The sequence below is a fragment of the Camarhynchus parvulus genome, chromosome 11, assembly GCF_901933205.1.
Source record: "Camarhynchus parvulus chromosome 11, STF_HiC, whole genome shotgun sequence".
In the NCBI taxonomy this organism is placed as follows: Eukaryota; Metazoa; Chordata; class Aves; order Passeriformes; family Thraupidae; genus Camarhynchus; species Camarhynchus parvulus.
The window spans coordinates 1,112,044-1,139,734 of record NC_044581.1 but is presented as its reverse complement, the minus strand read 5'-3'; the positions used below and the strand labels follow the sequence as shown (position 1 = coordinate 1,139,734).

At 50.1% G+C, this 27,691-nt stretch overlaps 1 protein-coding gene across 1 annotated transcript; it reads left to right on the top strand.

The window, feature by feature from the left end:
* Positions 1 to 850: 850 nt before the first annotated feature.
* Positions 851 to 27,659, top strand: SPG7 (SPG7 matrix AAA peptidase subunit, paraplegin). The gene is made up of 17 exons (XM_030956189.1): positions 851 to 1,375; positions 1,992 to 2,094; positions 2,564 to 2,653; positions 6,131 to 6,381; positions 6,958 to 7,097; positions 8,900 to 9,002; positions 10,493 to 10,618; positions 10,907 to 11,069; positions 11,729 to 11,902; positions 15,823 to 15,947; positions 17,099 to 17,201; positions 18,185 to 18,295; positions 21,985 to 22,100; positions 23,403 to 23,559; positions 24,043 to 24,206; positions 24,924 to 25,001; positions 26,590 to 27,659. The coding sequence occupies exons 1-17, from the start codon at positions 1,259 to 1,261 to the stop codon at positions 26,797 to 26,799; spliced, it is 2,331 nt and encodes a 776-aa protein (XP_030812049.1). The 5' UTR covers positions 851 to 1,258; the 3' UTR covers positions 26,800 to 27,659.
* Positions 27,660 to 27,691: the final 32 nt, after the last annotated feature.

Below are 27,691 nucleotides of genomic sequence, written 5' to 3'. Positions count from 1 at the left end.
CCACAGCCTCTATGTCCAGCTTTCCTGGTGCTCTGTCATCTGGTTGCCTTTGAAGCAACAGTGTGAAAAAAGGGATAGAAATTGTGTCAACTCCAGCTCTGTGATGTGTCTGTAAATAACCAGTACTCCCAGTTCAGCACAGCTTGGTCACATCCAGGCCTGGATCTTCCAGCTGGGAGTCAGCACAGCCTCCCTGGGCGTTCCACATGGGATCTGCGGGTGGAGGTGCCCCCAGCTGCCACATTCCCTCTGAACAGCCCTCGTGTACTAATTGGCACCGATCTGTGTGTGTGTAAATCGAACTGTTTGATCCAATCAGTGACACAAAGAGATTTCCAGGCGTGAGGGGACATTAACATGCCAGGGATGGGGCAGCCATAGCTTCTCTGGGCAACCTGTGCCAGGGCCTCACCACCCTCAAAGTAAATATAAATTTCTATGTATTTGTTCACTCCCTTTCCCTCAGAGCACAGTTCAGTCCCTCACTCCCATCGCAGACACCCAGGCTGTTTTCTACCAGAGCTCACTCCTACCTCGGGCTGTCAGAAGGGGAACCTTCCTCAGCAACAGCTGCACAGGGAGGGAGCTGGTCTCTTTTCTCACTGCTGAAGCTAACACTGCAGAGGTTGTTCCTTCTTTTCCCAGGCATTACAATTACATGGGATTAGGAGGGATAAAATCCCAGAGCCGGCCTGGTTGTGTGCTCACACCAGCAGACTCCAGTATCAGGCCCCCCCAGCGGTGGCTGCAGCCTCTCTGCTAACCTTGCAGGGACCCTCTCGCCCCTCCCAGCCGTTTGTTCTCCTGCCTAAATAACTTGGGCCCAGGCCAAGGCCGGGCTGGGCCCTGGTCCCGCTGGAGAGCCCGGAGAAAGCCGGGGTTGGTGGGGAACCGTCTGTTCTATGAGATGTGAGCGGGTCGGCCCTAGTTTGGGGCTTGCCTGCAGCGCAGAGCCCGCCGGAGGAGCGGCGGGAGGGGCCGGGCCCTCAGGCCGTTCGCGGCCCCTCACACCGGCCCCCCCCCGTTACCGCGGGAACGGCGCGACCCCTCCCGGCAGCCCCCGCGCGCCGCCGCCGCCATCTTGAGGCCTGGCAGCGCGGCGCGCGCCCCCGCTTCCAAGATGGCCGCCCGGCCCTCAGCGGGCGCTTCCGGCGCTGCCGAGGCCGCGGTTCTGGTAACGGCGGAGCCGCCGCGGCCCGGTCCGGGCTCGTCCCGCCGCCGCGGCCTCTGAGGCCTCCGGGAAACGGGAGCGGCGGATATGGCGCTGCTGCTGCGGATGGGGCTTCTCCGCGGCCGCTGCGCCTTCTGGCGGCCGCCCGCCGCCGCCTGGGCCCGGCCCCGCGGCTGTGCCCTCGGCGGGGTTCGCGGCCTGCAGGTAACGGGGCGGTGGCGGGGCCTCACCGAACACTGGGGGAGGAGAAGAACGGGGGAGAGAGGGGCGTTCGGGCTGCTCGGGAGGGACCTGTGGTTGTGCCGTCCCGAAGGTCTGTCCTGTCAGCGCTGTTGGGCGCTGACTTGGGAAACACCGTGGAAATAATGGAATAATTTGTTTGGGAAGGGATTTTATTCTTAACCTCTGCCATGGGCAGGGACACCTTCCACTATCCCAGGTTGCTCCAAGCTCTGTCCAGCCTAGCCTTGGACACTTCCAGGGATTCAGGGGTTTTACATTCTAAGAACTGCTTTCCAACATGACTTTAGAACAAAAAAAAAACCCAGACACAGAGAGGAAAAATATGAACTATTAAGTGTTTTGAGCATGGGTTGTCTATTTCTACTTGTGCTTTTGTTGCTCTGGGTTATAAATATTTCCCAAGTCAGGTGGGAAGTGCCCAACCAGGAATCCCATCCAGGGCTCCCAGCTGCCGTCCTGACACTCACCCACAGCATCTCCCTGCTCAGGAGTCCGAGTCTTAGGGAGGCACACAAAGCTTCAGCAGCCACATTACTGTTCCAATTGTTGTCTTGTGTTTCTTTCTCTCCTTCCTCAGAGCCTCCTGGCACCGACACTTTCCCTACCACGTCAAGGTCTCGGCGGAGTCCTGACAAAGCAACTCATAATCCGGGATCCAGTCAGACTTTGGAATCTCCTGGGTGAGTCCCGAGGAGCAGGGAGGGAAAAGGTCTGATTTCATAAGAGAACTGACCTTTCCTCGCCTTCCCCCTGCACTCCTGAAGGTGCAGCAAAGGTGTTCTGTTCCTGAATGGGGGAGCTGGGGGTGTTTGCAGGGATCCAGGGTTCTGTTTGGTGCCAGGAATGAACAGTGGCACCTTCCCATGAGGAGCTCAGGGGATTAAAGAAGTACTGGGGTCGTTAGACTTTGTGTTTGTAGCCCTTTTTGGCTTTTATTGGAGTATTCTCCAGCATGATTTAATTTCATTACCTATATTTCCTTGAATAAGCATTTCCAATCCCAAGTATGAGGCTGTTCCTAACTGCCCTCCCCAGTGTTAGCAATGGCTGTGCCTTGGGAATTGTGTCCATGGTTCAGTACTATAGAAATTCCTCCAAATTATTTCCCTTGTGCCATCAAAACAATCTCTGACCTCTGCTTGCCTGCAGGCAGCACCTCCTGGTTTGCTACATCCAGCTCTCAGGGGAGTAGCCAGAAGAATGGAGGATTCAAGAAGAAATCTCCACAGGAGGAGGATGGTACGTGTGTGCCAAAAAATCTGGGATCTACTGAAACACAGGGAGGAAAATCCTCCTTCCTGCTTCCCTGTACCTGCACCTTCCCCCTGTGCAAACCTGGGGCTAAGAGCAAGCTGGAAGGAGTGTTTTGGTTTAGGTGATGGACTGGAAAATAACAGATGAGAGAAATCCTGGAGTGCTTTGGGTTGGAAGGACCTTAAAGCCCATCCAGTGCCACCCTGCCATGGCAGGGACACCTTCCACTGTCCCAGGCCTTGGGCACTTGCAGGGATCCAGGAGCAGCCACAGCTGCTCTGGGCACCTGTGCCAGGGCCTGCCCACCCTGCCAGGAAGGAATTTCCCCTAATATCTAATCAGGGGGTGAAAGATCATGGAAGTGACTCTTTGTGGGCCACTTTGCTTCCTGTGCAAATCTCCCCACTGCTGTTTGCCTTGGCATTGCCCCTTTATGAACAGGGACAGTAATATTACCTGGGGTTTTTTTGGGAGATTTTGTTGTACAGTATTTTGACTTAATAAATTTGTATTAACTAAACCCAGTAATTTAAGCTGGATTTAGTTTTATTTGCTTATATTTCACTTACCTTCAATATGAAGATATCCCTACTTCTAGTGAATCACAGAACTTGGATATAAATTCCTTAAAGAGCTCTTGGCAGTGTTGCTAATTTTTCTTGGTTTTTTCTTCTTTAAATAAGTCTTTTTAGATACTGTTTTTTTCCATGTCTTACTCTCCTAAGCCCCAGACATGTAAAGAATTTTTTGAAAATTAGTTTTAACCTGTCAGTCACAGAGTGGCTTAGGTTGGAAGGCCCCATAAAATCATCCAGCTCCCTGCCATGCCTCCAGAACTTTGTACTGCAAGTTGGGAGGCACTTAATGTCATTACAGACTGTAATATAATTTTATAATTTATCTTCTAAACCTTTACCTGGGTATCATCAAATGGATTTTGCTTTGTTGTGCTTAATATTGGAATCCTTTTGGATTTTCTGCTTTTGAAGTCAGAGGTCAGCTGCTGCTGACAGCCTGGCTGATGTCACTGCAGTGTCCTTATGGCCAGAGCAGTGGTTTTTCCTTCGTGATAACTGGGATGAAGGGTTCATTGGGGGGTGAGTGCAGGTCTCAGAGTCCTGGGAAGGATTGGAGTGTGGAATTGGTGTGTGAGGCCAGGGGATGACTGAGCAGGCCCCTGGAAGTGCTGTAGCTGTTCACATCAGTATCCAGCAGCACGCTGTGCTCCGTGGCCTCTCCTCCTGTGATTAATGGACAGCCTGGCTTTGGGAGGGGACTGCTGCCCCGTGTCTCCAGGGGAACACTTGTCTCTGCTGTAATTATTGCACAGAACTCTTCAAACTGTCACTGCAGCCCTTGCAAAGATTTTAATCAGAGAGTTCACATTTGGGGTTAATGGCAAATCATTGCTTGGTGGAGACTCAGAAGCTGGAAGTATTCCCACAGCTGCTGCTTGCAAGTGTCACATCAGTCCCTGGGACTGGTTTCCGAGTGCTGTGGGGTGGCTTGTGGTGCAGGGTGGATGTTGTGCTGTACAGACAGTCACGCCTCACCGCAGCTGAGAAATAGATGGGGTTTGTACTTGATTAAATGAGACTAGAGGAAAGCTTGCTGTTGCCTTGCAACTTTCTAGAAATGGGGTTCTCTCCTGAAATTATTCAGCTGCAGGATAAAGGTCCTAGAAAGATCTTATTCCTGGAAATGGGGAAGTTGTGTCAGGATGTCTCATGGGCAGCTTTCCCCTGGGTGATGTTTTTTGTGATCACACCCCTGACTGTGTGTGTTTAGAGCAGGTTATAGGCCTCCACTTGCTCTGAAATGGAATAGAGGAAAGCGTCCTAGCAGGAGCTGACTCTGACACCTCCAAGGAACGTGCACAACCATAGATGGACTTTTCCTGTCAGCATTCACTTTCCTTAAGTAGTTTCTTTTCTCTGTAAAATCTTTTTATGTAGAACCTGCTCAGCTTTCCAGGATGTTGTGCAGACTTAAGTCTTCTATCATGGACTTTAATTTTCCCTAATAAGACTGTAGTGGATGTCATCCTGCAGCCTTGGGATGAATTCCTGAGTGTAACAAAGCTGGATGCAGCAGATAACACTTGGTGAGGGGATGGCAGGAGAGAACAAAGCGGATGGGCTGGACACGGAGCCTGAGCTTGTCACGGCCCTCTGAAATGATGACTTCTCTGCCAAGCTGCATTGTTTCTATTTAGGAACAAGCCTTTCCTGTTCAGAGTGGAGCAGGGCTGGGAAGCAGTGAAAAATGAGGCTGTGACTCTGAAGGACAGAGGACTTTTTTTAGCAGCTGCCTGGGTCATATGTTTGTCCCTGGGTTTTGTTGCAGCGTGCGTAGGGCCTAATTGGTGACCGGTGATAAATGCTGGTGTCAGGACATTTGTTATGAATTTGCAAATAAATCAAATCTGGGCTGCAGCACTGGTGCATTAGAGCCCAGTGGCACAGAATGAATTTATTTCTAGGTGTGGAAGGGTATTTATGTGTGCCATGGTGCTGTTGCTGTTAAATTGTGTATCAAGAGCAAGTGCTAAATTATATATTGGGAACACTCACATGTGACTGGAAAGAGGAGGAGATATTTGTTGTCATTTGAACAACTCGAACACTGACCAGCAGCTGACATTGAACTGTGCTGTGACAGCCCTTTACAGCCCACAGAATTGTAAATTTGCCTGTACGGTGCCAAAAAAAAAAAGTGTTGTGAGACTGGAAAAAATATTTGATGGCAAATAGTTGAAGTAAAACATCCCTTTTCCATGTGTCATTGCTTCAGTGTGGCTGTAGTACTATAAAAGTGTGGGAAAGCACATCCAGCATAGGAATCCCTCTTGGATACAGATCTTAATGTGGGCAAGTTATCAAACCCTCTGAAACATGAGGTGAGTTGTATGGGAGAAAATCCAGGGAATTTGGTTAAGGCAGATGGATTTGCAGTGTATTTGTGTTCTGGGCTGTCTCCTATTCTCTGCAAATGCAGGTATTTACTGAGGTAGTGGAAGCATTGCTGGAGTTGTGGTGCAGGTGCCAGGAGATCAGAGCTCACCTAGAAACAATAATGTGCTGTGGGATTTGCCAGAGACACTGGGAGTACTCCCAATATTTTCCACTCTGGAGCCATGTTGTATATAAAGTGAGTTGTAGTCATTCTGCAGTTTGATTTTTAGCAGCAAGGATCCTGTGGCTTTATTTGACCTCTGTCCCAATGGGGCCAGGCAAGAGGGTGTCTCATTTTAGCCTAGAATGATATTTGGTGGGATTTTAGTGGGTTTGGTACACTAGGACCATGGGAGCCCAGTCCTTCAGGGGAAACCAAACATGCAGCACAAAATCCCCCTCAAATGTACCATTGTGTTAATCTTGGCCATTTAATTAGCCTTTCGGGTCAGAAAACTCCACAATTACACACTAATCCTTTTTCCTCTGGTATCTTTTTTTCCTAAAGAGGAGGAGAAACGCAGGAGGAGGGAAAACCAGATGCACCTGGAGCGTTTGCGGGCGCTGCTGATCCTCACCTTCGTGGTGCTGATGCTTCGCTTCATGATCGGCGAGAACAGGGAGGGGACCAACATCTCCTGGAACTACTTTGTGAATGAGATGCTGGCCAAGGGGGAGGTGCAGAGGATCGAGGTGGTGCCTGAGAGTGACATCGTGGAGATTTATCTGCACCCAGGTGGAACTCCACACGGACAAGTTGTGAGTGACTCCCTACAGCTGGGAATGAGCTTAGATACTGCTGAAGGTGACTGAATTAGTGGTCAGTGAAACTCCAGCTGGTAAACTTGCTTTAGCTCTTTTCTTTCTTGTATTTGAAGTTCAGGGGGCTTCAAGCAACTGGAAACGAAGACTTCCAGTTTGAATTGCAATAATAATTAATAGTGGCCTAGGGGGAAAAAAAATCTTGTGTATGTCTGAAAAGCTGGAGAAACTCAATTTTCTTCTACCAGCTCGGTCTGATATGGGAGAAGGTATCCAGGAGATTGTAAACTCTTAAGAGTGGATTTTGTTTCAAAAGTTTTCTGCTGTTTGAGTTTCAGTCATGAGTGTTCTGTCAAGCTCCATCAGCCTTTTTACCTAAGACCAGAGGGTTCCTAAATTCGCTCAGAGCCCTGGTGTCAGTCATGTGCTCCCGAATTCGTTGATGCAGGATCAAAGGGTGTAGCATGAGGCTAATTTTTTCCTGACCTGTCCATGCTGTGCCCCTCTGCTCCTTGTAGATATTGATATGTAATAAATAACATTTCCCTGCTGCTGTGGCTTGCCTGTCCCCAGAACGTGACCCTGCTCTACACCATGCGCGTGGCAAACATCGACAAATTCGAAGAGAAGCTCAGAGCTGTGGAGGATGAGCTGAATATTGATGAGAAAGACAGAATCCCCATTTCCTACAAACACCCTGGCTTTTATGGAAAGTATGATATAAATTTGTTCTTACTGTTGCTCTTGTATTGATGATAGCATCCTTTGCTTGGAAAAAAGTGACTTTCGGCTAAATGTTATCTAAATACAGAAGAGAAATGTGAGCTTGGATTTGGAGCATTGAATGAATGTTTCTGGAAGATAAGGTGCTTTAGATGTACATTAATGTTTGAAAAGTGAGGGTCTTAAGAATTCTGTAATTGCAACGTGCAACAGGCGAAAATGTTTCAGGTCAGGGTCACCGAGTTCTTGCTCAGCTGAGCACTTTTTGTTCTCATAATCAACTATCCAAGTGCAGAGTGTGATAGAAATCTTGGCAGCAAATGATGTTACAGCCTGGGCTGTGGAGAAGGCTGGGGATGCACTAAGCCTTCCTTCCTCCTTATAATGCTTTGATTTTCCCACTGGAGATGGCCAGTGTGTGTAATTCCTCCTCCCAGACACCTTGTAAAAACGTGAAGTTTCTGTCTGAATGGATACCTGGGCTGGATTTTGTCCTCTAATCAACATTTGGATACTTTTAATATGTAGTTGAATATATGAAGATAAGCTTTTTTAACTAATCATGCAGTATGAGACCTTCAGTTCAAATTCAGAACTTGCCAATTTTTTCAGACTTACGTGTAACAGGAAGAGAGGACTGAACAGACAATCAGCCCCCAACGCAAGCTGTTTCCCCTGCTCCTCAAAAGAGATTTTAAACCATTTTTTAAGAGCTGGGATGGGCTGTTAAGTCTCTCAGAAGACCTGATGAATGTCTGGAGGATTTGGTCTCAGTCTGGAGCTGAAGCCTGTGAGGTGCAGAGCCTTTGCAGGGCTCAGGTCGTTCCACGCTGTGGGCGCTCAGGGTGTTTCAGAATTAATCCTGTTTGCAGAGCAGACAAACTGAAGGTGACTTTCAGGTTTCAGTGTTGGATCTCTCACTGAGCAGAAACAAATGCAGCTGGGTATAGAGCTCCTGCTGGTCCCTTGCTTCAGTAAATCATCCCTCTGTGAGAGGTGCAACACACATTCGTGGTGTAAAGATAAGCGCAAAAGTGTGACGAGGCCGGATGGTTCCTCAGGCATGTGGAGCAGAACAGGGGCCCACCAATCTCAGCCTGTCATCTGGCATGGGATCATCTTTCCTGCTCTTGGGAGCATCCTTTGTTTAGAGCTCACAGGGTATTTGTCCTCAGCATGTTTGTCCTGTAACTGTGTTAGACCTGGGGTGTCATGGCAGCTCCCCATCTCCCCTCTAATGCAGTGAGTGTTCCAAAGGATTTAGAAAACTGACAATGTTGGTGCTGGAGCACTGTTTTTTTCTGGCATAAAGGACTCCTGAGAAATTTGACTAAGTAGGATCAAGCAGTCTCTTAATGGGAGACCCACACAGTGATTTCTGCCAGGATTAGGAGAGTTGGAATCCCTATTGTTACCAGACCCTGTCCTCTGCAGTGAGCTCCCTTTGGAGGCACTGCCAACCCCAGTGGATTCTGCTCCACGTGTGATCTGAGTGCCTGGAAGTCCTGCTTGTTTTAGAAGCAGAAATGCCTCTGAAGTGGATGGTGAGGTCGAATTTCTTCCACAGCTGTAGGCAATGTTTGCCAGTGTCCTCTGCTTAACTTCTTAGGTTATGTAATGGTTGGGGTTAGAGGTTTTATATATCTGTAAAAAACCTGTGAAAGTTCCATGTTCTTAATCACGCCTGTTCGTTTGCACTGTAGCCTAAATGTCCTTTAAAAGTAGTCATGTCGGGTCATATTGACCAGGTGAAGCTGAATGCTTCAGTTTGTGCTTGTCTTTGTCCTTTCAGTGATGTCCTTTCCCTGATAGTGACACTGGTGGCCGTGTCCATGCTGTGGAGCATCTTCCGCCTCTTCAGGGTGGCGAGCAGGGCTGGAGGCTTCAATGCCTTTGTGAGTAGCCTGGGCTTTGGGCATGTTTTGCAGCCTGTGGGGAGTCTTGGCTTCTACTGGGTTATCTCCTCCCCTTCTCCCAGCAAAGTCGGTGCAGGATGAGGATGAACCGGTGCCAAGGACTCTCCAGCCTTGCCACACCTTGCATCCTGTTCTGATCATCTCCCTGGCTGGTACCTTAACTGGCCTTAGCCGAGGTCTCTTCCCTTCCCGATGGCAGGAAGGGCTGAGCTCAGGGAATTTCAGTCCAGTTTGCTGTTTTCAAAGCTTGCTAATGAGCTGCAGCTGCAGATGGTGTTTTTCACTGGGCCCTGCCAACATGCCTCCCATACAGCCAGAAGTAGGAATTGCTGCTTTCTGCAAAATGAGTTCTCAATTTATAAAATATGTTCAGATTCTGGAGTTCATTATGTGTTGGCCTGTTCTGCTCCTGCCGCATGCCTTGCTTGCAACACCAGGCAAACGTCCTCCTCCTCCCCTCTCCCACCCCGGCCTGGATCAGCTGATGAAGCTGTAGGAATCAGCCCAGGGTGCTCTGTCCCTGACCGTAGGGATTGGGATGAAAACACAGTGAATTCAGTCCCTTGTTGGATTTCCCACTCAGTCTCCTCCGCAGTTCTCTTTTGGCTTTGAGATTCTCTTTGAACAAAAGGATGCAGCTGCTCAGAGAAAAGGAATATTTTAAAGAAGTGTTGAGTAATGAGGCCTTGAGGACTTGATTGTGTCCTTGCCTAAGTGGGGACAGCCAGGCCCTGAGTTTAACTCTTCCTTTGGATGTTTCTGAGGCCTCAGAAGCCATAAACTTTCTTCTGAAAGAAAAAAACCTCATGAGTAGCTGCTTGAGTAGAACATGCTGAGCAGTTATGAGTGGGATGTTTAACTGAATTCTTGTTTTGACTCTCGTTGTGGCTTCACATGCATCAGGAGATGGAAACGTGGTGGCTGTTCAGTTTTAAGAACCTGTAGTTTTGGCCTGGGGTGTTTCCAGCAGAAACCAGCAGCAACATCAAAGATTGTGCAAAGTGTCTGTGCTTTCACAAGTTCTGGCAATTATTTACCATTGACAGTTATTTGCTATCAACACATATTCCTTGGAACAATGACTGTCCCATGTGTATTAAGGATCAGAGCATTTAGAAATCAGGGAGGAGATCCCAAATCAGGTTTTGGACATCTGCATGTTTTTAATAATCATCCCTGCCTGGTCTACATGGAGTTTGAACTGGATTGTTTTGGGATTATGACTGCAAGTTTATTCTGTCTCTTCCCAACATGTGGATAAATAAAGTTTGAGTCAACCATCCATCTGGGAACTTTCTCCGGAGCAAAAATCCGTTAAACACCAGTGCTTTGGTGGGGTCTTTAGTGGTGTTTGGTAGGGACATCTGGGCTGTCTCCCTGGGCTGGGCTGCTTCCCAAAATGTAGCAAACAGCCTTTCCAGACTGTTGCCTTGTTCAGAGTTGTTTGGTCCTTGTTCTGCCTTCCCCAGAACCAGCTGAAGATGGCTCGTTTCACCATTGTGGATGGGAAATCTGGAAAAGGGATTGGCTTCAAGGATGTAGCAGGAATGCATGAGGCAAAAATGGAAGTCAAGGAATTTGTGGACTATTTAAAGGTATGTAAAAGTAGAACAAAACAAATATTTGCTGCCCTCCTCCTGGGATAGAGGGGTGACCTGGGTGTGGGGATGCTCTGCTCTTCATCCTTCATGGTTCTGGACAGCCTCTGTTGAAACAAGCTCTGTATCTCCAGTTCCACAATGGGAATGCAGATGGAGTTGCTCCTGTTGGCAGCTCAGAGTTGCCCAGGCTGAGAACATTCTGGGGAAGCTCTGGGAAGCCCCACTGTGGTGCAGGTGCGTGGTGTGATCTGTGGCTCTGACCGAGCTGTGCTGTCCTTGCAGAATCCTGATCGCTACCTCCAGCTCGGGGCCAAAGTGCCCAAGGGTGCCTTGTTGCTGGGCCCACCAGGCTGTGGGAAGACTTTGCTGGCCAAGGCCGTGGCTACAGAGGCCCAGGTGCCGTTTTTGGCCATGGCAGGCTCCGAGTTTGTGGAGGTGATTGGAGGTGAGGTGCTCTCTTTGTCTGTTGTGGAGTTGGAGGGAGCTGGCTGGGCTTCCTGCAAAGGACAGGGCTTGGCATGGAGAGGATGAGTTGGATACTTAGTCTGAAGATATAAAAGGCTTTCAGTGATGAAGTTCCTTAATTATGTAGTATCTGAAGTGCATTTCTGGTTGCTGCTTTCTGACAGAGTGCAGCTGTGGTCCTTCACCTGCAAGCATCCTCTCTGGCTTCCCTGTACCTATTATTAAAGCCCTTGACTGAGGCTTCCTTCCTTGTATGGAAATGCAGATGGGGAAAGTAGGGCCTCTCTGTGCCTTGGGATTTCCATCCTTCTCCTTTTCTTCCTTCCTCACAGATCTCTTGAGACCCGATGAGGGTCAGTATGCAGGAAAATGTTGACTATTTCTGCTCTGAGCCGTGGGAGGAGCAGGAGGCCATGTTGGGAGCTATGAGCAAAGCTCCTCTTGCAGCAGCTGTAGGAGTCTCTGCAGGTTTAGGAGCCCAGTTAAACCCAGCCCTAGGACACACTGAGCCTAAGGACTAAACACGAGTTCTGGGAGGCTTTGTGTGGTGTCAGGTGTGTCATTGAGGGCCAGCAGTGCTGCTCTCCAGCTTTGCTACCAGCTTTAGCTATCAGGCTCACAGTTTTTCCCTCCCTGCAGGCCTGGGAGCTGCTCGTGTGCGGAGCCTGTTCCGGGAGGCGCAGGCTCGCGCTCCCTGCATCGTCTACATCGACGAGATCGACGCCGTGGGCAAGAAGCGCTCCACCAACGTGTCTGGCTTTGCCAACGCTGAGGAGGAGCAGACCTTAAACCAGCTGCTGGTGGAGATGGATGGTCAGTGTTTCTCCCTGCCCTTCTCTTCTCAGAGGTCCAGCTGTTGGCCTGTTCATCTTTGTCCTGCTTGAACTTGCCTGGCCTCTGCAGTGTTGTCTTGCTGAGGTCTGAACCAGTCTGAGCCCATGTACCCCATCACTAGTCCCTAAATCCAGTAAACTTCAAGCCCCTGGAGTTTCAGTCCAGCTGGCCATTTCATGTTGTTGGATACTTGTATCCAGTCTGAGACAGGTAGTGGTTTAAAGCCTGTCAGAGTTTATAGTTCAGCTGTCCTAAAGGGACAGAAGTGAAGTAATATATCAATTCTCCTGTCCACTGCCTTACGTTTGTGTTGTCTGTCTTGACCACAGGATCTCTGAGATGAGGGAGATAAGCTTTGCAAAGTCCTGGTTTGAGACCACACTTGGGTTTGGTTTCTGGCTGTTGTGCACCTGGAATTGGCCCTTTGCTCAGACACCTTCACACAAAGAATGATCCTTTGGCAGTCCTTAGTGCTGTCTCTGTCCAAGCCTGCAGCACTGACCCAACTTGCAATATATTTCTGTTACTAAATCTTACTGTTGCAGGGTGAGGAATAACCAACTACCTGCCCATGAGGAAGAGTTTGTTTCAGTTTTCCCTTCACTGTAACTGTGACTCATAGCTTGACTGTCATGTTGTCTCATCACACTCTTCATATGAAAAACTAGAAGCCATCATGCACCAAAAACATCCCCAGCCCCATGTTCCAACTGCTGGCTCTGTACTGAGTGTTTCCAGTGAAGTAGATGATCCTGACAGGAAAGGCCAGTGCTAACACAGCCCAGCAGTCCTGGCTTGGGTGGGTCCTTTTCTCCCCTAACAGTTTTAGGGTGAGCTGGCCTCTGAAATAAATGGAAGCCTGCGTGTCTGTTCAGGAATATATAGTCAGTACATTCCACATCTCTATCCTAAAAATGAAAATGTCTGATTTCCATCAGTCTGTAAAAATTAGGTGTGGTTTCCAGAGTGTTTTCCTGGTGAGTCTCAGTGCAGAAATAAGGGTTCAGCTCAACTGGAAAGTGAGTTTAGAAGGTAAATATTATCCTCAGTGTGTACTTTATAAGTCCCTTGTTTGCAGTGTGCTGCCTGGTTTATTTTTAAATCTATATTATCTCATTCTTTATTCGTGTCTCGCACAGATCATGTACAGAGTCCTTCATTTTGCTCAGTGCTTTATCAAACACACACTAAAAAAAACGGTGCAAGGAGTTGAGAGTGTCAAACAGGAGACAGCTGGCAAGGATGTCAGCCTGGTGCTGGGAACATGGGATCAGCAGGGATCCTGGCACGTGTCACTGGAGTGTTACCTAACGGAGTGAGTGTGTCACCTAAAACAACACTGATGCTCCACGTGCAGCACAGCAAAACAGTTCCCAGGTTGATGGAGAATGACCTGTTTAGGAGGGGAGCAGTTCTGCCCCAGGAGTGGTGAGTGTTTGTAAGGAAGCCTTGAGATGAAGGTTGAGAGCTCTGGTTGAGCTTAAACTGAGGGCTGAAGGCAAGACAATACCATAGACCCGAGATGGGTGTTAACTGGAGAAAAAAATGCACAAAAGAAGATCAGTGAGTCATCACTGATCGTTGGATTTCTGTGATTGAATGAGATTTCTTGGAGGGAAAGGAGAGGGAGGAAAGGAGGATCAGAGCTCTGCAGGGAGCTGAGTGCACCATGAGCTGCACGGGGTGAGTGCAGGCTGGGGTTCAGTCACATTGGTGTGAACATTTTGGAGATATCAGAGGATGTTCCCTGAGCAGCCTCGGGTTCCTTCCCTCTGACAGTTTGCTGTGAGTTGGGGAAGCACCAGCCCTGGTGGGAGAAGAGGAGGGGCCGAGGGAGCCTCTCCACAAAAGCTGTTTGTGAGCGCAGGGAGTGACGCACAAAGCCCAGCTCTGCCGGAGCAGGTGCCCGCTTTGAATAGTGAATCTTCCCTCTCAAACCACAGACAAGCGGAAGAGGAATGTGACCCAAATCTCTCCTCTGTTCTGCATGCTTTGAGAGGAGCTTTGGCAGTCCTGGCCTGAGCTGGGGGTTTGTGAATGGAAATGCAGCATGGCTTTTGGTAGCAGCTCTTCTCCTGGAACCTCAGACAAGTCCTGAGCTGTGCCATGTGCAGCCCTGAGGCTTCCTTCAGGAAGGGGCCCCATTCCAGTGCCACTGCTCCCAGGAGATGTCCAAAGGCTTTTGGAGGCTGACGCAGTGTAACCCTGCAGGTGAGATGCCCACCAAGCAGTGTGCTGCTCAGTGGGGAGCAGGGCACTTGCCGAGTAGACCCTTTTTCCCCTTTCCTTTCTGGAGTAGTTCATTTTGTGACCCTTGCAGGAACTCTTTTTTTCAGGCTGCATTTTCAGAGCTGTCTCTCATTTGTTGATGTGATGAGGTGTTGTTTTTGTAGTCTGTTCCTTTGGCTGATCTTTGCCTGTGACATGCCAGGTGGTGTTGCATTAAGCAAGTGGGGCAGAAGCTGATGTGAGCAGGATGCTCTCAGTGCTTCTGGTTTTTTATTTGTTCTAATAGTCAGACCTATTTTAAGAGAGTCTTCCCAGCTGCAAGGCAGATAATGCACTGTGCCATCTAATCCTGCCATTCCTGGAGTGCCTGCCAGTCTCTGCTTGTTTATCCCACTCCAGAGTGCAGTGTGATACACGCCTGAAGGATGCTGGGCTTCATCCTCTCCGGCAGCTTATTTAGGCAGGAGCCTGCAGAGAGGGAGCACCAGGTCTGCTGCAGCACAGGCTGGCACAGCCAGTCCCCTGCCTCACCTGGAACCTTGATCTGTGCTGAGCTCTCGCGCGCTGACACATTTGGCAGCTCTTCTGCTGGAGCTGAGAGCTGAAACTGGCCCAGCTTACGTCTGCACGGAGCTGCCTCTCCACAGCGTGGGACTTGGCACAGGGAAGCACATGGGACTGTGGTGTCCTTTCCCTGGGAAGGCTGCTGTGTGCCAGGGCTGGGGAATGTGCTGGAAGCAGGTGACTCATGCCCAGGGGCCTGCAGGCACCTGGGGGATTGCAATAAATAACTGTGTGGGGCAGTGATTCAATGGGAGCTCTGGCTCCTCACCCAGGCAGCACAAAGTCTGCTCCTCTTTGCCCTCCTGCAGCTGCTAGTGCCCTGCCTTCCCTTCCCCAGGAAGTCCTGTCTGTCTTTGATGCCTCCATTGAGGCTGCTCCTACTGGCTTGGCCAAATTCCGTGCTGATAATCAGTGCAAAGCTCTTGGGTTGTGTTTTGTGTCTGGTGTGGGTTCTGCAGGGCTGATCTGTGCAGGGCCCTGCACAGTGCCTGTAAGAGGTGAGGAGGCAAAGAACAACTCGTGCTGTAACATGGTCCTTGTTGGGTGGCAAAGCTGTCCTCTCTCTGAGCAGCTCAGAGGAAAGCCTGTCCTTCCTCTGGTGGCCTGTGTGTGACTGAAGGCTGAAATAAATAAAAACTGAAAGGGCTTTCCATGGAAACTTGTGGAAAAGGCTGTTTCAGCTAGGAAATGTTGCTTGTACAGTCGGGAGCTAAAGGCTCAGGAACTGGCTTATCCTGGGGGTGAGAAGGCATCTGTGAACTCATCAAAACAGAGATTCTGTTCTGGGTTCTAGTTGGAGCAATTTCCAAGTGTGGCAATAGGAAGGAGAAAAAGAAGTCTTGGTTTAAGACTTATTAAGTAAATGAAAAGGGGATTTCAGAGTATCCATGATAACCAGAGACTGGCCTGGGTCACCTGGGAGGTTCCTTCCTGACTTTGCTCCAAGCTGCAGGGGACACTCAGCCTCAGCATCCCCAAAGGGTGCTGTGCACATCCTCTGGCTTTGTGTAAAGCTGTGTACTCCATCCCCTGCCTCCAGCCCACCGTGTGCCTGCAGTGCAGACTGAGGTGGAGCAAACCTCCCACCCTGGTCCTGTTTTTGGCAGGAATGGGGACCACGGATCACGTCATAGTGCTGGCATCCACCAACCGTGCTGATGTCCTGGACAACGCCCTGATGAGACCTGGGAGGCTGGACAGGCACATCTTCATTGATCTCCCCACGCTGCAGGTATGTTCCACCAGCTGCCTTTCCTTCCTGTGACTGAGGTGTCCCAGACCCTGCTGGTCTCACTGGGCTGAGCTTGGAGGAGATGGAGATGTGGAGCCTCTGTGTTCTGAATGAAGGATTTGTGGTGCTGATGCCTGTTCCTCTGAAGTGACAGCTCACTGGTGTGGAGGTCTCTGCTCTGGTAGACCTTGGCAGTGAATTCTTCTGTGAGGTTCCTTTTCCATGCAGATGCAGAGTTATGTTTGTGTCTTCTCTTCAAGAAATTGGGAAGCACCTAATTGGCAATTGGCTGGTGTGAGAGCTTAAATTGTCATGTGCCTTGAGCACTATTTGTTCTGTAGGTTTATTGCCCTCCCTATCCTTGTAAGGCTCCTCATTTTCCTTTAGGCAGCCTGTTAAGTGACTTTCTCCTTCTGAATGCTTTTTAAATCCATTTACAAGAGTCTTCCATGTCTGCTGTGTTGACATTTGTAGCAGAGTTCTGGGAATAGGCTCAGCTGCAGTGAGGATCTGTGTGCTGTGCCAGCACAGGCTCTTCCTCTCCCATCTGTGCTTCACTGTCCTCTGCAGAGTTTTCAGTGAAAATACCTTAAATGCCTGATAGAATCTGGCCCCGGAAGCATGAACTGTGCAGCTGCCCTGAAGGAGGAAGGGGAAAAACCCTGGCAACTGAGCCCATTGTTTGAGTCAGGATCTCCTGGACCAGCTGAATGAGTCACTGGTGGCTGCTCGCCAGCAGCATGTCACCCCCACCTCCATCTGGGAAATGGGTGCAGGCTGAGGAGCTGCTCGATGGGCTCTGCAGTTTGTGCTTTGTGCAGGAGCAGGTCGAGGCAGTCAGAGCTCCTTCCTGTGAGGGCTTATATGGTGGGGGAGAAGTTAAGAGAGATCAGAGTGAGAGTGAGGAGGGGAGAGTGGCCCTGAGAGAGAAAGCTGTGACTCAGGGAGAGCCTCGTGCATCTGTTGGGAATTTGAGAGCTGGGTGTTTATCGGGGCTGCTGGAGCACTGGAACTCTGCAAGGAGAGCCCTGCCCTCTGCTGGCACTGTCGCTGTCCCCTCTGCCGGCAGTGCCACCACCCTGCTCCCTGCCATGACAGCAGGGCCCCGTTGTGACCCCTGGCCGGGCTCAGGTGCTGGGTGTTCTTTACAGGAGAGAAAGGAGATCTTTGAGCACCACCTGAAGGGCCTCAAGCTGATCCAGGACGGCAGTTTCTACTCGCAGCACCTGGCAGAGCTGACCCCAGGATTCAGTGGTATGATGCGTCCTTGGGTGCTCCTGCTCCACAACGTGTCCTTGGGCTGCTCCTACTCCACTCCCTGGGTGCTAGGGGTCTAACAGGGAGTTTTGGTCAAAAAGGGCTTTTTTCTCCATTTCTGTGGAAAACAGAAAAAAAAATAGTAGGAACCTGACCAGCTTCCTGGTGAGCTCTGATGAGCAGTTATTCATGACTATTTTCAATGTTCTGAAATATATAGGACTAGCAGGGTGGGGAGGTATTGGAAACATGCTTTTACAATGCCCAGGTGCCTGACTCCTAAGGGAAGGAACCAGTCATGCTCCTCTCAAAGCTGTTGAGGATGAGGTGCTGCACTTCAGAGGAGAGATTGTTAAATTGATTTATGTTACCAGGAAAGTGATGGAAGGAACAAGTAGGAATTATTTTGCTGATCAGAGTAGAAATTGGACAGCTCTTCCTGGCTCCTGCATCGAGCCTGCTTCCAGGGTGGGTCCCTGGGAGCTTGAAACAGTGCTGAGCAAGGGGCTCCAGAGTTCCTGTTTATGTGGAGTTCCTGGAATATCCTTTTGGGTTTCCCCTCTCCCAGGCCCCAGCATGCTGCCTCTCCGTGTCTGTTCTCAGCAGCCCCCCGCCACCATCACCCACCCACACAAACTGGGAACAGATGTTCCCTCTCTGCTCTCCGAGGTCGAGCAGAGCAGCAGCCTGTGCCAGCCCACTGCCCACAGCAGCCCTGTCCCTGGGAGCCAGCCTTGGCCTCAGCCTGCTCCTGGATTGCTGAGCTCTGTGTGGTATCAGCGTTCCCTGCCAAAGCAGTTGTATTATTCAAATCCAACATCAACACCATGGGCTGGGGCTGCTCTCTGTTTCCAAGGAACAAAGAGCACAGGGTGTTTGGCTTCCTTAGGTCCTTCTCCACATTTGTTTGTGCCCATTCCTCCTCTGAGTTCTGTGTCCCATTCAGACCCAGTGTAACTCTTGTGAACTCGTGTCTGCAGGAGCTGACATAGCAAACATCTGCAATGAAGCTGCTCTTCACGCTGCCAGGGAGGGGCACAAATCCATTGACACCTTCAACTTCGAGTACGCCGTGGAGAGAGTCATTGCAGGTGAGAGCTGCAGCCATTCCATGGAATTATGGGCTGGTTTGGGTTGGGAGGGACCTTACAGCACATCCAGTGCCACCCCTGCCATGGCAGGGACACTTTCCATTATCCCAGGGTGCTCCCAGCCCCATCCAGCCTGGCCTTGGGCACTGCCAGGGATCCAGGGGCTGCTCTGGGCACCTGTGCCAGTGCTGCAGCATTTCCTGATGTTGCCTCAGGGTCTGTTCTGCTCAGGTGAGGGGGTTATATCCCAGAAAGACCCAGATGGGTCCAGACTGTGCTCTGGCCTGAAGGTCTCCAATGACAGTCAAAGAAAGTTCTCTGAAGAAGACCCCAAATGGCTCCATCCTCCTGAATCTGCAGGAGTCTAAACCCATAGCTTAGGGGAAATGGCCACTGACAAAATAATGAGGAGGAAAATTCGAATCCCTGTTGCTTTTTCAGTTTAGAAGGTTGGGGGGGTTGTGGGTTGTTGTTTGTTGTTTTGTTTTTTTTTTTAACAAGAAGGGTGACAATATCTCTGAATTTTTGTTGCTACTCTGGACACCTGCTACATAAATATCAATAGCAAATAGTCTCTGCATCCTCACCAGCAAGAAATTAGAGATTTTTCTTTCTGACCTCCAAGCCCAGGCTTTGATGAATTGGCAGAATAAACTGCAAGACAGTGGAGCACTGTTCTCCCTCTGAGAACATCCTGTGGCCTTTCCCTGCTGCTTGTGCCACTGCCAGGAGAGGAACCTCTGGAGATTTCCCTGTGTATTGTAGGGAGGGGAAAAGAGTTCCCAGGACTCTAGATTTCACCTGAGGGATTTGGATCTGGTGGGTTTTGGGCTGAACTGCCCTGGAGCCAAGCTGTGGCTCTCATAATCAGACACTGAACTGCTTCCAGGCTCCATTCCCAGCAGGAGCCTGGGCACACAGACTGGCACTCTGCCTTTAGAGTGGAACGTGTGGAACAGGATGTTTGTACTGGGTCAGTTACTTCCTGATCCTGGAATTAGGTCCTGAGTGTTTGCTTTATCAGAAAATGCTCAGAGAAGTCCTCATTTTAAATAAGATGATTGAGAAAATTCCTCACAGCTTCACCTGTCGCAGAAAAACAAAACCCTTGGAGTGCTTTGGTTAAAAACACAAATCCCAAACTGTACTCAGGAGCTCCCAAGAGTGGACAGGGGGACAACTGTAGTTGTAACACAGAAATTCTCATCAGCTGCAGCAAAGATCACAGAATCCTGGACTGGTTTGGGTGGGAAGGGACTTTAAAGTCTATATTCCACCCCCTGCCATGGGCAGGGCCACCCTCCACTATCCCAGGGTGCCACAAGCTCCATCCAGCTTAGCCTTGGACGCTTCCAGAGATGGAGCAGCCACAGCTGCTCTGGGCAGCCCCTTCCAGGGCCTCTCCACCCTCACAGGGAAGATTTTTTTTCCCCTGATATTCCAGCTAAACCTCCTCTTTTTCAGTTTGAAACCATTCCCCCTTGTCCTGGCACCACATGCTCTTGTAAAGGTGTGTTCTGCTTTCCCATCTGCAGGAGCACAAGCACCAGACTTATAGAGACTCACTTGCCTTTCCTTTCTGAGCCTTGCTTTAGTTCCCCAGACTGGGAAGATAAAGCAAAAAGCAGGGAAGGCTGGGGAGGCTGGCAGCAGAAGGGATCTCCGGGATCCATGTGGTGGGGCATGGCAGGACATGAGCTTTGGCAGTTAAAGCTGCCTGGCCTCACTCAGGCTCTGGTGTGTGTAGGAAACCACGGAGAGTCTTTTTGTTGCTTAATCAGATTCTCTCATATTAGCAGGACTGGCAATTTTTTGTAGACAGATTCTAAAAGACCCCAAACAACCCCCAGGCCCCTGTATTAAATGTACCCTTTCCATGTCATAGGAATGCTTCTGGGTTTCACAATCCAGAGGGCATTTCAGTTCCTATAAAAGCTTTTCTTGAAAGAAAGAAGATATTACTTTACTTTCCATTAGGAGCTTCTGGTTTTAATAAGAGTGGGGTGGAATCAAAAGGGAGCTCTGCAAGTCCAGAGGCCCTGTCAGCCTTAAAGCTTTGTGTTGCTGTAAGGGAGGAGCAAGAACTTTTCTCTGTGGTAGTTCCCATTGTGTTTTTAGTTTGGGAACAGAAAGCAGTCAGTCAGGTCTCCTGGGAGTGAGGGTAGAAACCTGCTGAGACACACAGGGGCTTTTAGGGCTTGGCTTTAGAAGATGGAGCCTGTTTTCTTGGTGGGGTTTGTGTAAGGCCAGCAGAGATGCACCAGAGTTGTGTCCTGGGTGGCTTGTGTCATGAGTGTGATAACTACAGGCTTTCGGGGGACTTTCGTGCCTGGAGATTATGTAGGAAAAGAAATAATCTTGGTAGGCACACTGTGTGCTGTTGTGAAGAGCACAGTCCCTCCCTCAGTGGGCTGGCAGGGATTTTTTTAAGGGTCTCTGTGTATGTATGTGTGTGTGTGTGTGTATATATATATATATACATATATTTATAGAGAATACATACATCTTTCTGTGGAAATAGCCATACAGGGTCATGATCACACTCTGCTGGGGGCAGGGTAAGGCTCTGACTGATGAAAATCAAGGCAGTTGCAATTAATCTGCTGTTCCATTTTGCCTGGTGGGGCACAGCAGTTTCCAGGATCCCTGAGCAGTAATTTTACAAGATCTGCCATGCTAATTTTGTGGTTTCCTTGTTTAATAAAACCCTTGACTTGGTTTAAAAGTTCACATTAATAGAATGTTGTTTTCCAAGACATGAAGCAAGCTTGGTGCAATATTGGTTCTGACTGGCTGCTCTCCCCTCTGCTGCCCTGGGCTCTGTGTGGGGACTCTGGCCTGCAAATCCTGGGACATTTTTGCATGCAACATTCTGATCTGTAATTAGTGCCTGACACACTGTGTGTTCTGTACTTATTCTTCCTATGTGCTAGAAGTTTTACTGCCATTCCTTTTTTTTTTTAATCTTTTTTGAACTTGCTCTGCCAAGTTTGGAAAATCACCTTCCTGGAGGAAGGGTTAAGTGTGAGTTACGGCTTCATTTGCTGGTTCTCAGGAGCCTGGGAATAAGCTCATACAGAGCATGCCATGTGTAATCAGAGACATTTCCAGGCTCTGGAGAAGGATTTCTGTATCTACTCCTGGACTTCAGCTGATTTGAACACTCTTAATGCACAATTTTCTCAACTGGGACCTCATATATATGATTCAACATCTTTCTTCTCTCTTGTTCTGCCTGAGGGACTGAAAACAGCAAAATGAGTGTGAAACTCTAGCTACTCTCATTTTGGGTTTTGCTGTTTGCGATTTTTTTGTGTTGTTTTCAGATTTTTTCCACACCAAAAAAAAAGTAAGCTGTCTTTTTACAGATCCAACCGTGGGAACAAGGTTCTTGAGCTGTGATCAAATCAAATGTCAAAGTATTTGTGTAATGATTAAGTCTGTTGTAAGGAGAAGTGGGAAAAGTTTCTGTCAGGGTTTTCAAGTAATCCCAGGCACGGATTGCTTTGCACCTCGGGGCCGGGGAGCACCTTTTCCAAACATTTTGGCTAAAGGGGTTTTGCTGCCTCCCCCTCTCCAGAGTCAGCACAAACGGTTCAGCCACGGGCTGTGCCCTGGGCTGGACCAGGTTATGCCCCACTGGTTGCACCTGTTGATAACTTACCAAAGCCTGGTGTGTGTTCCCACAGGCACTGCCAAAAGAAGTAAGATCTTGTCACCAGAAGAGAGGAAGGTGGTGGCATTCCATGAATCCGGGCATGCCCTGGTTGGGTGGCTGCTGGAGCACACCGAGGCTGTCATGAAGGTACCTCCACCTCCAGGGAGGGCAGTCCCAGGGGCTTCCCTGTCCAGGATTGCTCTGTGGTATTTGTGTGCAGCTCTGCTCAGCTCTGTGAGCTTGGGGCTGTGCTACTGCAGAAAAGTAAATGGCAAACACAGAATCACAGAATCATGTTCCTTGGAAAGGACCTCTCAGGGCATTGAGTGCAACTACTCAGCACTGCCCAGCCCACTACTAAACTAGGAGAGGTTCAGGCTGGATATTAGGAATAAATTCTTCACTGAAAGGTTGGTTAAGCATTGGAACACGTTCTCCAGGGAGGTGGTGGAGTCACTGTCCCTGGAAGTGTTCAAAAACAAGTGGATGTGGCACTTCACAGTGTGGTTCAGTGGGCTGGTGGGATTTGGTTGAAGGTTGGGCTTGATGGTCATGGAGGACATTTCCAGCCTTAATGATTCTGTGATTATATAAACCATGTCCCTTATTTATGCTGTAGAGTAATCCATTATTAGGCTCCATTGATGACAGTGCTGGTGGAAAGCTGATTAACAGCTATAGGAGAAGCCTTGCAATTAAAAATTACCAGCAACTGAGTCTCCTGGTGCTGCTGCTCAGTCACGCACTTCCAGGCTGCTCCGTGTGTACACACATCCAAATGTGATCCCTTTCCCAGCACGTTGCAGGCAGTGAAGCCCCTGCAGGAGTTGCTCTGATACTGATGGAGAGATGTATTTTCCAGACTGGGAGGTTGTCTGCCCGAAGCCCTTCTCTGCAGGGAAAGGCCTCTTTGGCACCCTGGGATGTCATCTGTGCACATCTCCAAAAGCAGGGACACTGCGGGGAGGTGGGGAGTGAAATGACAAGGGTGACAGCTCCTTGGCCGGTTACCAGTAGCACATTCACTCTGAATGACCCATTGTGTAAGCAGAACTGGTGTTAATTACTCTCATTTAGTGGGTGAGGAAAATGGCTGTTATTTTTCTGAAGGCTCCTGTCTTTCTGCAGGTAGTCTCAGGGATTCTGGAGCAGAATCAGTGAACTCTGTGTGGCCTATACACTCCAAAGTAACTCCTAAATTTCAGGATTTGTGTGACTTGCTGTTAAGGATGATTTCCTGAGCAGGAAGTGTGTTTGTGTGTGAAGGCAGGGCCCTCGGTGCAGGAATGAGGACACGCTGCTGTCCTTGCCCATGTCTCTGGAGGCCAGCTTGTCCATGGCTGTGGACAAACTTCACTGGGAATGCAGAGGCCTCTTGCTGCCCTCCCTGTGATGCTGTAGGGAGAGCTCTGCAGTTCTCTGAGCTGAGGGAGCTGCTCTGTGTTGCAGGTGTCCATAGCCCCTCGGACAAACGCGGCTCTGGGATTCGCGCAGATCCTGCCCCGGGAGCAGTACCTGTTCACCAAGGAGCAGCTGCTGGAGAGGATGTGCATGGCCCTGGGGGGCAGAGTGGCCGAGGCCATCACCTTCAACAAGGTCACCACAGGTGAGGAGCCAGAGCCTGGCATGGTGGAGGTCCAAGGGGATCTGAGCAAGGGACGGAGGTTTCCTGTGCTGGCAAGAAGAAATGTCACATGGTGTGGTTTGACACTTGCAAGATGGAGGTCTCAGGCTGGTTGTCACTGTCTTGTCTCAGATTTGTCCCAAAGCCTAAGGCCACAGTTGCACTTACTGGTGAGGCTCTTGAGAAGACCTAGAACTTTCTTTGCTGTTTCCAACTAGTTAAGTCCAAATAGGATCACAGAATAGTTTGGGTTGGAAGGGACTCAGGTGAGCTGGCCACAGAAGGGTCACTATGTCACTTTTGGGACCTGCAGGAAGGTCCCTCATTGGGGGTTGAGTGTCCTTGCCCATGGGCTGCAGTGGGTCCTCTGCTCTCTCCACTGGTAGGACATGTGTTTGTGCAGGATGTGCTCTTCCTGCACTGAGCTGAGAGCTGGCCGGCAGTGTGTGTGTCTTTCCTGCCCAGGAGCACAGGATGACCTGAAGAAGGTGACCAAGATTGCCTATGCCATGGTGAAGCAGTATGGGATGGTGCCCAGCATCGGGCAGATCTCCTTCCCCGACCCCGAGAGTGCCCCTGGCATCGGCCGGCGCCCCTTCAGCCAGGGCCTGCTGCAGATGATGGACCACGTAAGGCCACCCTGGGCTAAGGGTTTCTTCTTGTTCTTTGCTTTCTGCACTTCACTGAAAAATGCCAAGTGGTTTGCACCTGAACAATTTGCATTTTGTTGTCGGCCAGTGAGTGAGCAGTGACCTGTTCCATGACTGTGTCAGGGCTGTGCAGTGAGGCAGCAGGAACAGGCAGAATCCCACCTGGCTGCGTTTGGCCCAGCAGCCTGTGCTGTGCAGGGCTGAGATGGCAAGAAACCTGTGTCTTAAAGTCACAGCTGCACACAGTCGATATGTGCGCTTCCTAGACCAGATCTAACCAATGGTTAGATGGTCAAACTGACTGCAAATCACCCTGTTTTGACAGGAAATTTGGCTTCATTGCTGGAAAAACATACTGCTTTGGTTCAAAAGTCAAAAAGCTGGAAAAAAAAAAGCTCTATTTCAGAAACACCATGGCTGTGCTTGCTTGGAATTTGTGCTGAGCTGCACCTTTAGCTCCTGGACAGCCTTAATCTGCATTTCCCATCGAGCTGTGCTAGGGCAAGACTTCATTGCCCCTTATCACCAGCACTCCTTGGGCCTTTTTCCAACCAGTTTATCCATAGTTTCTGTGGATGGGAACCACATTCTGCCTGGCTCAGTTTGCAGATTCCATCCCTCAGCGCTCTCCTTGTTTAGCCACACTTTGTGTTTGTTGCCACCTACACCCCAACTCCCTCTTCTTGTTTCTTCAAGGAAGCCAAAACCCTGGTGGCTCAGGCTTACAGGCGCACAGAAAAGCTCTTGCTGGAGAACCGGGACAAGCTGCAAACCGTGAGCTGAATTGTGTGGGGGTTTGTTGGGTGGTTTGGGTGTTTTTAACTGGTGGTTTTGCTGCTTTCTGTGCTCTGTAGCTCAGCTGTTGCAGTGTTGTCTCTCTCCTAGAAAGTCTTGTGGTGGGAGTGTTGGGAACGAGTGACTGTTTACTGTGTATCCCCCAGATTGAGAGCAGGCACGGGAGGAATGTGTGTGCCTTTCCCAGCAGTGAGTAGTCTGCCTCCTCACACCAGCTGGTGTTTGCAGGGTAGATAGAGGAGGAGGAGTGCTCTGTGGAAATGATCAAAGCTGGAATTTGTGTCCTTCACCTGCACTTCTCTGCTTGCCTCTTGGCAGTGCAATTTTCTGGAGAGCTGACAGTGACTGGTTTTGGGAAGCCAAGCCAGTAATCAGGTGGACAGTGTCTGGCCTTGGTGCAGGAATTTGGTGCCTTGTCTGATGGGGGCTGGTTCCTGCTTTCTGGTAACTTTAGGCAGTTTTCACCTCCTTGATGTCTGATACACCAAAGAATCCTTGTTGCAGAGACAGAGCTTTGCCTTCTCCCCTTTGTGTCCTGACAGTCCCAAACCAGCCACACACCCTGGCACATCCCCACCTGTGCCAGGAGCTCTGTGCCCGGTGCTGACCCAAGCTTGGGCCACAGCACCCTCTGCATCTTCCGGACTTCCCTTCAGAATTCCAGTCTGAGACTTCCAAAATGACCAGGGGTCAACTGAATGTTGCCTGTTTTGCAAATCAAGCAATTCTTTTCCTTAAATCCTCTTTTTAAACAAACAACAACAACAACCCCTTCAGCTACACAGTGTCAGGCCTCCAGTGCGTGGTAAGGAGAGAGCTGGGACACGCTGCTGTCCCCAGGACAGTGCCCTGGCAGCTCTGGAGCAGGGATCCTCAGGGGTGTCTCTGCAGGCTCCTCTGTCCTGCTGCTGCCATGTAACAGCAGCCAGATGTTTGCTAGAGGCTCAGCACAGAAAAACTTTAAAGTGCAGCCAAAGTATCTCCAGAGTCAGTGTTTCAGTTGCCAGGCCAGCGTGTCACATCTCGTCAGCAGGATCGAGCAGTTCCACTCTGGACAGCCACCTGCTGCTCCAGAGGGGTGGTGCTGCTGCCAGAGGGGCCAGAGAATTCCACTCTTCTGGAGAGGAACTTGTGCTGACCTCCAGCCCCTGCCTGCAGGAACAGGCAGCTCTTTGTTAGCTCTGTGTGTGCAGGGAAGGCTCTGGGTCTGCCAGAGGTCTCCATGCTGCTGCTTTGGCCCTTGGGCAGGGCCACAGGTGCAGTGACAGTGGCAGGAGGGACACTTCTCTCATTGTTCCTGGAGCTCTCATTGCAAATCATTCCCAAGGGCTTGCTTTGTTGCCTGCAGTCACATTGTGTGTTCCTGGCCAAACGTGCCCTTGGGAACGGTGCTGGAGCCTGGAGAACTGGGGGTCACCCCATCTGTGGTGGCACAGCCAGCTCTGCTCCTGGGGGGCTGCAGGTGCTGGGGCCTGAGTTGAGCTGACAGCTCAGACCAGCTCAGAGAAGCAGGTCTCTGCTCTCTCTGGGGGCTCCATCCCTCATTTTGCCTCCTTCCCTTTTGCAGCTGTCCAATGCCCTCCTGGAGAAGGAGGTGATCAATTACGATGACATCGAGGCGCTGATCGGGCCCCCACCCCACGGGCCCAAGAAGATGATTGCTCCTCAGAGCTGGCTGCAGGCTGAGAGGGACAAGCAGGACACCAGGGAGGAGGAAACCCCTCCCCAGCCACCGAGCCACGAGGAGGAGGAGGAACCACGCCTGAGACCAGTGTGAACCCCCTCCATGTGGAACGGGAGGGCTCCAGAGGCTTCTTTTGGACACAAGAGCTTTTGCCTTCTCAGCTCCAGAATCAAAGGTGCTGAGCAGGGAATTGCTGTGCTACTGCTGCTACCCCGAGTTTAAGGGATGGCTATGTGAGCTCTTTGAGCTTTATCCTGCAGGAAGGAGAGCTCCTCAGGATTTCAGAGTTGATTCCTAGCGGGGTGGTGGTGATTAGGAGTTGGGTAAGTGATCTGCTGTGGAAGTTTCTTGTGCACAGGGGCAGGGAACGTATTCCAATGGCTGGAAAGTCCCATGTAAGCCACTTCTGGCTGTGCTCTGTGCCATGGCAGGAGGGCAGGGCTGTGCCCTCAGCATGGGGACACCCCTGTGGGGCTGAGCTGGGCTGCTGCAGCTCTTGTGTAACCTTTGAACACAACACACAAACAGCCCTGGCTGGAATAAACTGCCCACAACGTGCTGCTGTGTGTGTACAATGTGTCAGGCTCCGGGGGTGTTTTGGCACACATGAAGCTCATTAGAGCTGTGGAGTGGTACAGGACAAGAGCCTCCTTCTCCCTGGTCAATAATTTATGTCCAGCTTTTACAGCAAGTTTTTCCCAAGCAGAAGTTGAGGCAAAAAGAGCTGAGCAGTGGGACATAGAAACAACTGTGCAGAGAGTGACTCTGAGCACACATGGGAAGATGTTCTGAACTGCAGAGGTGCTCTTGGAAATCCAGCAAAAGCAGGTGTGTTTGTTGGGAATCCTCAGGAAAAGCTCTTTCATCCTCGTGGCTGTTGCAAAACAGGCCCTGCTGACAGGGTTGTCTGGTGTTCATCAGGGAAAGCATTAAAGTGGTTGTTGCTGCCTGGAGTGCCCTGGCTGGCTGCATTTTTAGGAAGGAT